The sequence below is a fragment of the Marmota monax genome, unplaced genomic scaffold, assembly GCF_021218885.2.
Source record: "Marmota monax isolate L192 unplaced genomic scaffold, Marmota_monax_Labrador192_F-V1.1 WCK01_AAM20220418_F8-fsc00086, whole genome shotgun sequence".
Classification (NCBI taxonomy): Eukaryota; Metazoa; Chordata; class Mammalia; order Rodentia; family Sciuridae; genus Marmota; species Marmota monax.
The window spans coordinates 1,785,645-1,799,902 of record NW_026693086.1 but is presented as its reverse complement, the minus strand read 5'-3'; the positions used below and the strand labels follow the sequence as shown (position 1 = coordinate 1,799,902).

General features: G+C 54.2%; 1 protein-coding gene across 3 annotated transcripts in view; it reads right to left on the bottom strand.

Annotated features, from left to right (window-relative positions):
• Window positions 1-14,258, bottom strand: part of Prkcb (protein kinase C beta) — a 303,273-nt gene that overhangs the window by 73,822 nt on the left and 215,193 nt on the right. For all 3 annotated transcript variants that reach the window (XM_046454415.2, XM_046454414.2, XM_058582629.1), the window contains 2 exons: window positions 10,825-10,921; window positions 2,087-2,233 (listed from right to left, as the gene is read on the bottom strand). In XM_046454415.2, coding sequence (XP_046310371.1) covers window positions 2,087-2,233; window positions 10,825-10,921 — 244 coding nt within the window. The remainder of the gene's footprint in view (window positions 1-2,086; window positions 2,234-10,824; window positions 10,922-14,258) is intronic.

Here is a 14,258-nt window from a genome sequence, read left to right as displayed (position 1 = left end):
GACGTTGCAGGGAAGTCAACCCAGGTTCACGCGGGTAGCGGCGGCTGTTGGGGGGCGGTGGCAAGATGCGCTCCTGGGTGGGAACAAGGCTTCTCCACGTTTATCCTTCTGATGTGATTTCAATGATGAATCATTTTATATATATATATACACAAAATCGGACTGTTTTTCTTTGAGCCTGGGTCTCACTACGTTGCCCGGATTAGCCTCAAACTCCTGGGTTCCAATCACGGTCCTGCTTCAGCCTCCTGAGTAGCTGGGACTACAGGTGTCGCCACGGCAGCCAGCTTCAAGCTGAATCTTTAAAAACTCCCCCAACGGCCGGGTGCCGCGGCCCGTGCACCCTGTCATCCCAGGGGCTCTGGAGGCTGAGGCAGGAGGATCGCGAGTTCAAAGCCAGCCTCAGCCAAAGAGAGGCCCTCAGCGACTCAGGGAGACCCTGTCTCTAAATAAAACACAAAATAGGGCTGGGGATGGGGCTCAGTGGTCGAGTGCCCCTGAGTTCTATCCCCGGTGCCAAAAACAAAGACCAAAACCTCCCCGTGGACTCAGCTTCTCAGAACCTCTCCTTCATTTAGGCCATTTATTTCCTTGTCATCAGAAAAATGACTCCATCTTTGAAACCTAAGCGTGTCCCTCCTTCTTCACATTTTAAATATCTTTTTTGGTTCAGTTCTGCGTTACTGGGGATGGAGCCCAGGGCCTTGCCCACGCTGGACCAAGGCTCCGCCGTGGGGCTACCTCTCTTGACTCACCCGTCTATTTTCTATTCCTGGTCCCCCCGACGCCTCTGTTCCCTGCCCAGGCTAGACACCGTTTTCATTCACTGACTTCATACCATTTTACTGAGCACCTGCTACACCCCCCTCTGTAGACTGGCGATGGCCTCTCTTCCTGGGATCCCACACTCTCTTACTCCCACAACCTCTTGGTTCTCCGAGTCCACGGATCCCCAACCTGAGTTCAAGTTCGCCACCTGCTTCCCCATCCCCCCCCCACCCAGGCTCCTCAGAGGTGATGGGAAACATGGCACCGCGGTGTGGGCCAGCTCCAAGCCCCGGTCCTGTCACCAAGAGGACCACAGGACGGTGAGGCCATCTCCCCGGGTTCCCGTACTCTCTGATCCCACTCCGTGCCAAGACTCTTCAAGCCCTGGGTCATGGACCCCGATCCTTTGGTTCATCTTAGAAGAATGACCTCTCGGGCCCGGCCACAGGCAGAGAAAGATGTGTGCATTCACCTGGGTCCCCCGGGAGTCCTGGAGACGCGATGGTGCCCCCCAGAGAAGACCCCCCTCCTGGAGACCTTAGATCTTAGCAAGAGGAGAGGGACAGACCCATCAAGAAATCCAAGCATCGAGGAGCAGACAGGACGGGGACCGGATGGTGGCCCTCAGGAGGCCCTCTCAGAAGGGACGTCTGCGTTGAGATGTGAGTCACGAGAAGGAGCCAGGCGCACAAAGCCCCGGGGGAGTACGGAGCATCACAAAAGCCAGAAGGGATGACAGAGACTGGTGTGTTCCAGGAACTCGGGGCCACCACTGTGACAGGCAGTGGCAGGAAGAAAACCGAGAAAGGACAAAGTCAAGCAGAGAACAAAGGACCATCGGTTCTATTGCGACAGGAAGTCACCTGAGGACTTTAGACGGTGGCTCCCCACGGTGCTGCGACACCAGCCCTGTCCGTCTGTATGACTCAGAAGGCTCCTGTTCCCCTCTGTGAAATCATTGTCCTAACCCCTCCCGTTCCTGTCCTCTTGGTGCCGACACCTTCTGATGGCAACTACAATGCACCAAGCCCTACCCTACCACAGGACCTTTGCACGGGCTGTTCTCTCTGCTGGGCCCCTTTCCTTCCTAGCTCTTTGCAGGTGTGGCTGGTTCACGGTCCTCCTTCAGCTCACATCCTGATCACCTGGAGCGCATCGCTCTCTGTGACACAGCCCTTGACTTATTTCTTAAGACCCCCTGCCAACAGCTGGGTGGATCTGCTGACTTTCTCCCCTTTCCCCAACTGGAAGGCAAGCCCCACCCCCCAGGACCAGGTGCGCCCTGCGCAGGGGTCGCAGCCACCGAGTCCCACTGTACCTTGCCAAAGCTGCCCTTCCCCAGCACCATCAGGAAGTTGAAGTCGGTCAGTTTCATCCGATCCCTGTTGCCGTTGCTGTCGAATTTGGAGATGGTGTTGGTGGTCTTCTCCTCGGGAGCCTTGGTCCCCTGGCCGATCTTGGCCCTCTGCAGGGAGAAGCACACAGGACACAGGATCAGAGCCCGGGGACAGCTGGTAGGAAGACGCGGGTACCTGCCGCTGTGTCCTGCTGCCCACGCCCCCTGACCTCTGACACGGGGGGGCCACCTGCGAGCCCGACACCTGGAGGCCACGCTGGGCACCTCCGTCTCTCCTTGGTCCCTCGGGTCTCGGCCGTCACCAGCGGGTGGGAGGCCAGTGTGTGGACCGCCTGGTCCTCCGGGGGGCGCTCTCAGGGGTGGTGGGACCTGTGGGAGGCGGGGCCTTGCGGGAGGTCCTTAGGTCTTTGTGGGGCACATCCTCGATGGGGCTTGCAGGACCCCGGTCCCTTCCTCTTTCCTTTCCTCTCCCTGTCTATGAGGCGAGCGGTTTTCTCTCTCGCCTTGACCCTCCCTCACACCCAAGGGGCCCAAAGCCTTGGTCTGCCCCATCTTGGAAGCTCCAACACCGTCCGCCAAGATGAACCTTTTTATACGTCAACCGCCTCAGGTGTTTTGTTACAGTGCCGGCAGCTGCCGAGTGGCTTGGCTCTCCGGCCCCTTCTCTTCTGGGGCCTTCTCCCCTGTCACCCAGCGCCGTTTGCTTTTCATGCCCTTGAAGGTTGCTGTAGTGTGGAAATGTCCCCCAACGGTCCTCAGCGGGGCCCCCTGGAGAGCCTATGAGAGCTGGGGCCCAGTAGGAGGTTCTAGGTCACCGAGGGTGTGCAGACAGGGGATTATGGGACACTGGCCTCTTGCTCTTTCTTTCTGCTTCCTGGCTGCCATGAACAGCAGGTTCATTAAGCCCTTTGCACGCGCCCGGCACATAGTAGACGCTCAACAAACGGCAGCTGTGACTACTGTCACGTTACTCAGTCGCCTTTCAGAGACAAGGAGGCAACGGAGACCTTTCTGGGGTTTGGAAGGCCAGGGGAGAAGATGAGTCATCCAGTCCAGGCACACTGATGGAGGGGGAGCCTGCAGGGTGCTGAGGACAGATCGGGGCACAGCAGATCCCCACGCGCATTCTAGCCAGGTCTAGGCCCTCCACGGTGGGTCCAAAAGACAGGTCTGAGCTGGGCGTGGTGGCACACGCCTGTCATCCCCGGGGCTCGGGAGGCTGAGGCAGGAGGATCGCGAGTGCAAAGCCAGCCTCAGCAACAGTGAGGCCTTAAGCAGCTCAGTGGGACCCTGTCTCTAAATAAAATACAGAATAGGGCTGGGGGTGGGGCTCAGGGGTCGAGGGCCCCTGAGTGCAATCCCTGGTACCTGCTCCTGCTGAGAAAGAGGACACTGGCGTAGGCATCAGGGACAGTGCTCCTGAATCAGAGAGCAAGACCCAGTAAGGAACTGGAGGCCGGAGCCGTGCGCACGGCTGGAGCACCCCAGGCCGCAGACACAGGAAGGATCTCGGGTGGACCCTGAGCGTGACCTGCAGCTGCTGAAGGTTTCCGGCAGGGCCTCGGTGCCATCTAGTGACATTCAGAAGGTCCCTCCGAGGGGCGGCCAGGGCTCCACTGGAGGACAGGAGTTGGGAGACCATCAGGCAGGGACCGCAGCTTTCAGGGTGGGAAGTGACGGGCCTGAATTCGAGGGTCGTCAGTGTAGACGGAATGAAGTGGGTGCATTTGAGAAATCTTGGGGGAGGGATGGGGAGGAGCAGGGCCAGCTGGACGGGAACACCAGTCCCCAGCTTGCGCTCTGAGGCAGGGGGCTCACTGGGAAGGGCGGGCAGGAGGGTGGGAAGGCAGGACCCGTCTGACATGCCGAGGTCCCTCCTCCCCCATAACGGCTTAAAAACCACAAGGTCCATCTTCCCGTGTGCTACATCCAGGGACGGTGGCCAAGGACCCAGCCGTCACATTATCTCTTTTTTGTGACTGTTATGGTTTGGAGGTGAGGGGTCCCCCAAAAGCTCACGCGTGAGACACTGCAAGACGGTTCAGAGGACAAATGACAGGGTTGTGAGGGCCTTGACCCAATCGGTGGATTCATCCCTGGTGGGACTGACAGGGGTGACCGGAGGCGGGGGTTGTGGCTGGAGGAGGTGGCCCTCCAGGGGGTGACCCGGGCGTGGCTCTGGGTCTATATTTGTCCCTGGCAAGTGGAGTCCCTCTCTGCTTCCCGACCACCCTGGGTCACACTCTCCCTCCATGATGTCCTGCCTCACCTCGAGCCCTGAGGAATGGAGCCAGCCGTCTCTGGATTGAGACCTCTGGAACCAACCGTGAGTCCCCAGATAACCCTTCCTCCTCTACAGCGGCGCTGGCCGGGTCCTTTAGTCACCGCGGCGCAAAAGCTGACTAAAATGAAGAGTGGCCTTTTAACAGTCGAGGTGTGAGTTCTGGCAACTCACCCCCCAACGAGACCCGGGAGGTCTCCATCCCTCTCAGAGTGGCCCCCGAAGATGCCCCCTCCCAAACTACAAAGGCCATTGTCTGCCGATTTCTGTCCCCGGAGGTCAGCTCTGGTGGCTCTTGAATGTCCTCTAAATGGAACCAAAGAGACTGGACGTGCTCACGGCTGGCTCCTTGCACTTGGCAAAGGGCTCTGGACGTCCGTCCACTCTGCAGCCTGGACCCGGGCCCTGTCTCGCTGCCTGGCCATCGCCACCCAAGGTTGAGGGCCTCGTCCTCCTGCTGAGGGACCTCCTGCTGAGGGGGCTTCCAGCTAAACCCCTGTGAAAGCACTTGATGGATCACTTCGTAGTAAGACCGTGTTGGGGTCTCAGTGTCTCGGGGATGCAGAGTGTCAATATCAGTAGCTGCTGGACTGGCGGGCCCCGGGTTAAGAAAGGGGAGCTACACCGGGGCGCGGTGGCGCACTCCTGCCATCCCAGCAGCTCAGGAGGCTGAGGCAGGAGGATCGCAAGTTCAAAGCCAGACTCAGCCAAAGTGAGGCCCTAAGCCACTCAGGGAGACCCTGTCTCTAAATAAAGTGCAAAATAGGGCTGGGGATGGGGCTCAGGGGTCGAGTGCCCCTGAGTTCAGTCCCCAGTATCCATCCCCCCGCCCAAAAAAAAGGTAGGTGAACTACAGACAGAGAGGCAGGGGTAACAGGCAAAGAGGAGGCCATGTAAACCGGGGTGTCATCTGATTTGCAGGGAGATGGTGTAAAAGAAAGAAACCCAGGAAAGAAGCTGAGTGGTTGGACCATGTCCTTGCAGCACCCCAGATCCTCCCTGTCCAGAGCCCAGGGTTTTGTCCAGTCTGGCTCGACCCTAACGCGCTCCCTCCCCCTGCCCGCCCCTCCCACGGCCTCGTTGGCTCCTGCCTCCCACCTTCCAGCCCTGCCTCAGGACCCCTCAGATCCGCCCGCTAGCTTCCCCGACCTGGGGACACCCCAGCCCTGCCCGCCCCGGGCTCCCAGATCCTGTCCCTCTCTTTAGTGTGGGCCCGTCCACCCGAGAGGGGTTTTGCTCGGCTCGGCTCTGCTTGGTGGGGGGTGGGGAGCAGCCAGCAGCCTCCTCCTGGAGGCCCCCGAGTTCCCTTCGCTCCCCTGAACCCAGCCCTGCCAGCCCCCTTCCCTCACGCCATCCGGGTCTCTCTCCTGACTCTGCTCAGGGCTCGTGCTTGGTCTGGACAGGGCTCAGGTGGGTGTCCCAAAGGCTTCTGTGCTAGATGATGTGACAGGAGGGGGGGCCCCGAACCGTGGGTCCTGGTGGAAGGTGGTAGGTGGCTGGGGTGCTGCCTCCCTCTGAAGGCAGTAATGCTGGTCTCGTGGAGTTAGTGCCCTCAACAGCTGGTCGCTACCAGGAAAGCCACCCCGTGTGCCTGACCCCTTCTGCATTCACCCAGGTCCCTTGTCCCCTTTCTGTTTCTCCACCACGTTGTGACCCAGGCAAGGTGGCACTCCTCAGAGACCAGATGGATGGCACTGTCTGAGGTCGGACTTTCAGCCTCCAAAATGGGAAGCCCAGACGCCCTCTTTTCTTTCTGAAGCATGTAGCCTCAGGTAATTTGTTACAGCAACAGAAGATGAAGGCACCCAGCACGTCACTGGGACTTCTAGAATCCAGGTCAGAAGTCTAACAATGCTGCTGGTCTGTTCTGCTCAGTGTTGGCTCTTGTTTTAATATTTAAATCAGATGCCCACTGTTGAAAGGCAGGAGATGTCTTATAAAAAACAGTTTCCGGGCTTCTTTGGGAACAGTGGATCTGGCTGGAGTAGCCTTTCCCGTTTCTTGGTATCCGCCGGGCTCCTGAAACATCTGGGCTTGTGACCCCAACACAATGAGCTTCAGGAGAACAAGAACTTGTCACGGGTCCTCCTAAACATCCCACGGTTCCAAACAGCCTTGTGCCTGGCAGATACTCCATCAAAGAGGGGACTTTGCAAAATTGAGCCTTAAATGAAAACCGTCTTTCCTCTTGGTGGCTAGGGTAGCCCTTCAGAAACAGGAATCCCCTGGGGTGGCCTTTCAGGTCTGTAATTGAGAGCCCTAGAACTTGGTGCTCAAAGAGGAAGCAGATGAAGAGCACTTCTGAGCAGATGGCCATGCTGCTTCCAGAAAGTTCCAGGGGACCACCAAGGACCCTCAGCGGCCAGGCTCCTGGGCTCTGACAGAGATCATCCAGTTCCTACAGAGAGCGACCCCAGGTCTCCCTGCTGTGCAGCAGCAGAGGCAAAGACCCCTGTGTGCTGGGAGTCCCTAGAGATTGTCCCCAACCCCAAACAGAATCACCTTCTGAGCTTTATCTATTCGGAGACGGGAAGCTGACCACCACAGCACCATCAGCACCTGGCACCTCTCTGAATGCAGGATACTTCTAAACCCATGAGCCCATGGAATCCTCCATAACCTCAGGAGGTAAGAGGTGTTGCAATTCCCCATTTCACAGATGGCCAGTCAGAAGCTCAGAGAGGTGAAGCAACTTGCCTACGGTCACCCAGCAAGGAAGAGGCAGAACTGGGATATGAATCCAAGCAGCCTGCGCAGAACCACCGGGCTCTGCTGCCCAGATGATGCGGCCACCGGGGTCCCCCCTGCCAAGACCCTCCGGCTGGCTCCTCCCCACAGCTGGGGCTGCTCTCTGCCAACACCTGTGGCTCTCTGCCTGGGGGCGCATCCTCTGGCTGCAGATGGGAGCACAGCCCGCAAGGAGGGCGCGTGGAAAGCGCTGGCGTGTGGATTGTCCTGGAGGCAGCCCTCGGGACAGAGCTGGGGCTGATCCCTCGGATCCTGGATTGGGAAACCCAAGCACGCGTTCTGGGCAGGATTCTACTCCAGTAGCCCACAGCGGTGACGTGCTGGTTAATACAGTGGGCCCTGGGTCTCAGCCGTTCCGCCTCCGTGGATCCAACCTTCTGCAGATCCAAACTACCCAGGAAAATATGAAAAAATCATCTCCATATTAAACATGTGCAGACTTTTCCCCTCGCCACCGTTCCCCAGACAGCGCCGCCGAGCAGCTATTTACACAGCAGTCACACTGTATTAGGGATCGTAAGTCATCCAGAAACTGCAACGTACTGGGGACAAACAGGCCCAGGCTAGATGCAAACGCCCAACCACTCCAGGCCAGGCAAGTCGGCATGCCCAGAGGTTGTGACCCGGAAAGGGTGTTCCCGGAACATTCTAGAACTTCCCTGGCACCTGGTATTTGCTTATTTCCTTCTCTTTTTCCCTTCCTCGTCCTCCTTAGAAGAAGCACTTCCGGGGATCAAGCCCTAAATAAACCCACTTGCATTGGATGGAATCCTCATTATGGTCTGTTTCTGGGGGAAACTCAAACCCGGGGGACCGTGACCAGCTTGGGGACCTTGGGAAATGACCTCCCTGAACCTCAATTTCCTTTTCTGCAAAAGAAAAACAGGAGTGATGATAACAGCACCTATCGTTCAGGGTGGTCGAGGAGGGGAGTTAAGACGAGTTCAGATTTGTAAAGCACTCGGCATAATGAATGGCACATAATAAGCACTCAGTTAAATTTTTCAAAAAATCAAAGCTGTCAGAAATCCCCATTTGGAAACTCCCCCCAAGAGTCTCCCCACTCCCTGGCCCCTTTGGCAAGGCCACGGTCAGGTACTGCAGGCCTCCCAGAGCCAGGTCTGGCATCCCGAAATACACCACCTGATGAGGTGTGAACCGCACCAGGCTCACCCTACCATGACTCCATTACCCCAATCCCAGCAGGTCCATTTTACGGCCCCTCAGAATTCCTCCAGATAAGAGGCTTGACAGTAATTTCTGAGTCCTTCTGGGTGCTAATTGGTTACTGCGCAGGGATTACATTTCTCACGTTCAAGGTCAACTGAAATCCCTCTGTGTGCCTGAGAACAATTTCCGGTCGGCTGGAAACATTCTTTTTGTTTGTTTTTAATCAACAACTACGGGACGCAGCGATTATAATTCAGGCATAAACAAGCGTCCGCAGGCTCTTGCTTAGAAATAAAGGGACATATTTTTGCAGCATGCAGATAAAATAGTCCCTCACTTCAAGCCAATTACTGGCCCAGACGAATGCTCTATTTGTGTAGAAAATGTTTTCCACGGTGTTCTGGATTGTCACCCCAGCTGCCCCAGGACAGAAGAAATCATTTTGCAAAACAGAGACTTCATTTTATACAAGAAAATAGCAGCCTTGGTTTTTGTTGGGGTTTTTTTGTTTCTCTCTCTCTTTTCACCCATGATCTTGCCGTTTTAACACAGCAGCAAATGGATCCCACCTCATCAGGGAGACGGGGGCGGGGGGGGGGACAAGAGACAAAGGGACATCTCTGGAAGGACTGCCTTTCTGTCCTCGGTTTTCTCAAAGCGTCCAGTTTTCAGCTCTGCACGGCGGGAAGATGCTTTTATGAATTCGTCTGGCTTTGAGCAGGTTCCACGGGAATGACCTTCAGAGATCAAGGTCACTGGAGAAGGACTGATAAGCCCAAGGTTAAGCCTGTTTATTTCACTTGTTTTCAGGAAAGGAGACCCCACTCTATTCAGAACCATCTCCACCATCAGAGCCGCTTGGAGGGCACAGCTCAAGACAAGGGACCCAGAGATACTCACGAGTTATTTCTGTCAAGTTGAAAAAAAAAAAAATCAACATGATTCTTGGGATGAAACCCAGAACCCTTGCCAAGGCCAGCTCAGTCCTGCGAGTCGGTGCCCACACACTTCCTTGGCATGACCTTGGACGCACCCACCCTCGGCTAGCTCTGCTGTGCTCCCACTAGCCTTCAGTTTCTCTGTAATACCCCACCACAGGACCTTTGCGCATGCTGTTCTCTCTACACAGAATGCTCTTTCCCCTCTCTTTACTTGGCTAACTTCCATTTCAGTTTCTCTCGGACATTTTCCCTGTCTTCTCAGACAAAGCTGTACTCCTTTTGTGTTCTCAAAATACCTGAACGCTTTCCAACGTCAGGACGGTGCCAGACAGGGGGGTGGATGGGACCAGTGACCTCCTGAACTTTTCCTGGCCATAATTTTTCAATTATCTATTTTCTTTTCTTTTCCCTTCCTTCTGATTAAACCCAAAGATGCTTTACCAATGAGTTATAGCCCAGCCCCTTCTATTTTTTATTTTAAGACAGGATCCCTACTAAGTTGCCAAGGCTGGCCTCAAACTTGCGATCCTCCTGCATCACGGGGATTTCAGGCAGGTACCACCACATCCAACTAATTTTTCAATCTTCTTGGGTGATTATCTAATAAATAATAATCATTCACCTCATTTTAGATCTGCTTTTTTATACATTTTTCCAGAATTAGCAGGTCATCGTGGTTTATCCAAAATTGATGGTTTCCCAAAAGATTCTGTACGTTAAATTTATATGCACAATTTATGTGTTTTCCCTTGTGGAACTATCGTATATACACTCAAACCCATCTTCCCCAAAACATTTTATTTCTTTCTTTTTTGTACTAGGAATTAAACTCAGAGGCACTTGATCCCTGAGCCCCACCCCCAGCCCTGTTTTGCATTTTATTTAGAGACAGGGTCTCACTGAGCTGCTCAGCGCCTCACTTTGGCTGAGGCTGGCTTTGAATTCACGATCCTCCTGCCTCAGCCTCCCCAGCCGCTGGGATGACAGGTGCGCACCACCGCGCCGGGCTTCAGAACATCTACTTTTAAAACTGGAATGTGTCCTGCACACGCTGCTCCTAACTAACAACGGGGCTTGCGTGTCCCCAGCGAATGAAGGGGCTTCTCTGAGGTCGGAGCAGAGCAGCTGTATAGCCCACAGTCAGAGTCAAGGGGCATCTCATGAGGTCACTGGTCCCATCCACCCCCCTGTCTGGCACCGTCCTGACGATGGATTCAAGTCCAGATCCCCCTGTCCACCAGCCTCATTGACCTGGCCTCCGAAATACATCACTACTCTGTCCCTTTCCCACACACTTAGTCCAAATCACCCTCAAAATAACCTGGGAAGTGAATGAGCCCACGTCAAGGAAATGTCTCATCCGAATGAGGACGGGAGGCAGGGACACTGTCCCAGGACAGGAGACACTGCCCCAGGGTCTTGAAGTCGACCCAGGAGTTCTCTGGGAACGTATTGCAAAGGCTGAGTCCTGACGGGCCTTGCTACGGACCCCACCAAGGACGGGAAATGGAACACTGCAGACCCTGGTTCCCGTCACCGCAGAAAGCAAGGAGCCTCACCTCAAATTTCTGCCGCAGTTCTTCATTCCCCTCACTCCCCTCGGGCGGCACAGGCACGTTGAAGTACTCGCCCTCCTCCTGGCTCAGCAGCTTAAACCTAAAGGGAGACAGGGGTCAGTTGAGATTCCACGACGTGCTGTCTGGTACTGTTTTGTGGAGTGGCCCTGAGAAGGGGGCCTATAGAAAGCTCTCCTTTGAAAAAACATGATGAGCCAGGCGCCCGCCTGTCATCCCAGCAGCTCAGGGAGGCTGAGGCAGGAGGATCGCAAGTTCAAAATCAGCCTCGGCAAAAGGGAGGCCCTAAGCAACTCAGTGAGACCCTGTCTCTAAATAAAATGCAAAACAGGGCTGGGGATGGGGCTCAGTGGGTAAGTACCTTGAGTTCAATCCCCGGTACGATAGCAGTCTTTTGTTTTGTTGGGTTTGGGGTTTGGGTTTCTGGTGTGTGTGTGTGAGCTTGTAACCAAGGACACCATATATTTTTGTAAGTACAAGTTGTACATCCCTAATCCAAAAACCCAAAATCTCAAACGCTCCAACATTCAAACCTGTCGGATCACCGACATGATGATGTAGGTGGAGAATTCCACAACTGTGACACTTCACCTCATGCACAAATTCACTAAAAATGGTGCATACAGTTAGTTACCTGCCACCTATGTGTGCAAGGTGTATGTGAAATACTGTGTGAGACTGAGTCCCTTCCCCAAGATATGTCATTATGAATGTGCAAACAGTCCAAAATCAGAGTCCAAAGTCCAAAACACTTCTAGTCCCACGCATGGGGACACTTGACCTGTACTCCATGGACATCAAGGGGGAAAAGGTACACCCCGTGTTTATAGAGGACATGAAGTTCTCTCTGCACGTGTGTGTGCATGTGCTCACACACTCTCTCACACACACATACTCACACACACACTTTCTTGGTCATATGGCTCGATCATTGTTTTTTTTATCTCTTTGTCCTCTAGGTACATTCTGATTCCAGGTGGGGCCACGGCGATCCCCCGCTGTACAGTGTCCCCCTCATCCTCGCCAGTGTTTCTGTTTCTGTCCACTTTATGTGGGTCGCCATCTCGCACCTGGCCGTGGGCGGGCTGCTCTCGGGTGACCGAGGACTTCCCAGTGTTCCTCTTCTTTGTAGAAAGCTGCCCAAAGTGCTCTGAAGAAACCTTGTCCCTCTAAGGCCCTGGCGTCAAAGATGCCCCAGGTACGTGGCTGGGCCCTGGGCCTTGGCGTTTCACACCTACAAGGCGGAACAAGGTCCCTTTCTGCAGACTCGTGACTGACAGCTGATGATACGCGGAAAGCGCCCAGAGAGACAGGTGACCTTCCCGGCGTTCAGCACGTGACTGGGGCTCTTGTCACAGCGTGGTGGCTTCCGTGTGTTTCCAACCAGACAGGCGGTAAGAAGGAGGACAGGCAAGGGACATTCCCGACGCGTCTGAGGGAGGAGGAAGGAGGTTCCCCAAACTCCTCACCCCCAAGGTCCTACGTCACCCGAATGGGCAGCGTCTGTCACGGTTCTTTTGCTCCATTCACAAATCTTCTTAGGCAGCTTCCAAAAATAGGGGACAGAGGTGACCGAGAGCGGAGAGGACAAGCCTCCACGTTGGGTGTCCGGCTCTCGTCCTCCCAGTTTCCACTGAAGTCACCGAAAAAAATAGAAAAGCCAAGGGACGTCTGTGTCCGTGCTGGAAACCAGGACGGGGCGATGCGCAGCAGGGGATTCCAGAAACTTCCACAAACTCAAGTAAAGGGGAGAGGACGCTGGGTGGGATCTGTTGGATCTGTGTGTTGTTTTACATAATGCTCCTCGAATGTATTTTTAAATTCTCTTTTAGAGGACACTTTCTGGCCTCGGGGTGTAGTTCGATAGTAGGGGGTGTGCTTACAATGTGTGAAGCCCTGCGTCCCATCCCCAGCACCCAAATTCAATAAATTAAAAAAAAATTTTTTTGTATCTCTTGCTTGAAAAGAAAGTCTATAGAAACTAACTGTTACAGGCAACAATAAACAGTGGCGAGGATGTGGGGAAAAGGCGCACTCATACATTGCTTTTGGGACTGCATGTTGGTGCAACCAATCTGGAAAGCAGTATGGAGATTCCTCAGAAAACTGGGAACGGAACCACCATTGGACCCAGCTATCCCACTCCTCGGTCTATACCCAAAGGACTTAAAATTAGCATACCTAGGGACACAGCCACATCAATGTTTATAGCAGCACAATTCACAATAGCTAAACTGTGGAACCAACCTAGGTGTCCCTCGATAGATGAACGGATAAAGGAAATGTGGTCTAGATACTCAATGGAATATTACTCAGCTTTAAAGAAGAGTGAAAATATGGCATTCGCCAGTAAATGGTTGGAGTTGGAGAATGTCATGGTAAAAAAAAGTAAGCCAATCCCACAAAACCAAAGGCTGAATGTTTTTTCTAATATGCGGATGCTGATTCACAATAAGGCGGGGGGGGGGGCACCAGGGAAGAATAGCGTTACCTTAGATCAGGTAGAGGGAAGTGATGGGAGGGGATGTGGGGACAGGAAAGACAGCAGAATGAAACAGACATTATTACTGTATGTATATATGTGACTGGGTGACCAACAGGATTCTGCAACATGTGCCCTCAGAAAAATGATGAATTATACTCCATCTATGTGTGATATATAAAGTGCACAAACACATTCTACCGTCGTCATGCATAACTAATTAAAACAAAAAATTTTTAAAAAGAAAGTAACTGTTTTTAAATAAGTGATAGATCCATGCAAACCAATGTTACTCAAGTTCTGGGAAAAGGTATCATTCACCCAAAGCCCTGAGCCCAACACCTGCCCCCCGCCATTTTAACATGGGGCCTCAGCAAAGAGCCAGGTGTCAAAGAGGGCTGGGGACACAGCGGAATGCTCTGGGGCCTTCTCTTCCCAGTCAGATGAAGGACAGAAGGGGCACAGGCAGAAGGAGAGATTTCTGGGGTACCATCTGCTCCTGTACTAGCCAAAGTCTCGCACCCTGGAAAACACAGATGGAGGGGGATTGGCCAGCTGTCATTGGTAAAGGGACCCCAAGAGACCCCAACCAATAGCCCTAGGTCAGACCTCCAGGCAGGGGATGAGGGTCTCCATTGCCACCCCTGCTCAGCAGGTAGCAGGGGGTGTGAGCACCTGGAGCCTGAAGTGTGTGCCTCTGGCTATAGCGCAGCAGGAGGGAATGCAGAGTAACTGAGCTCTTACAAGCTCCAAACAAGGCTACTGCACCATGGGGCGAGAAGGACCAACGCGGGGAAGACGTGGGGATGCTCGTTACCCAGCTCTCTCTAGCTATAGTCCACTCTCCAATGCACCCGGGGAACAGGACACCCCAGAGGACAAAAATGGATTTCCCCAAACAGCAAGGCTCCTGTGGCCTTTCACCCAGATCAGAAAG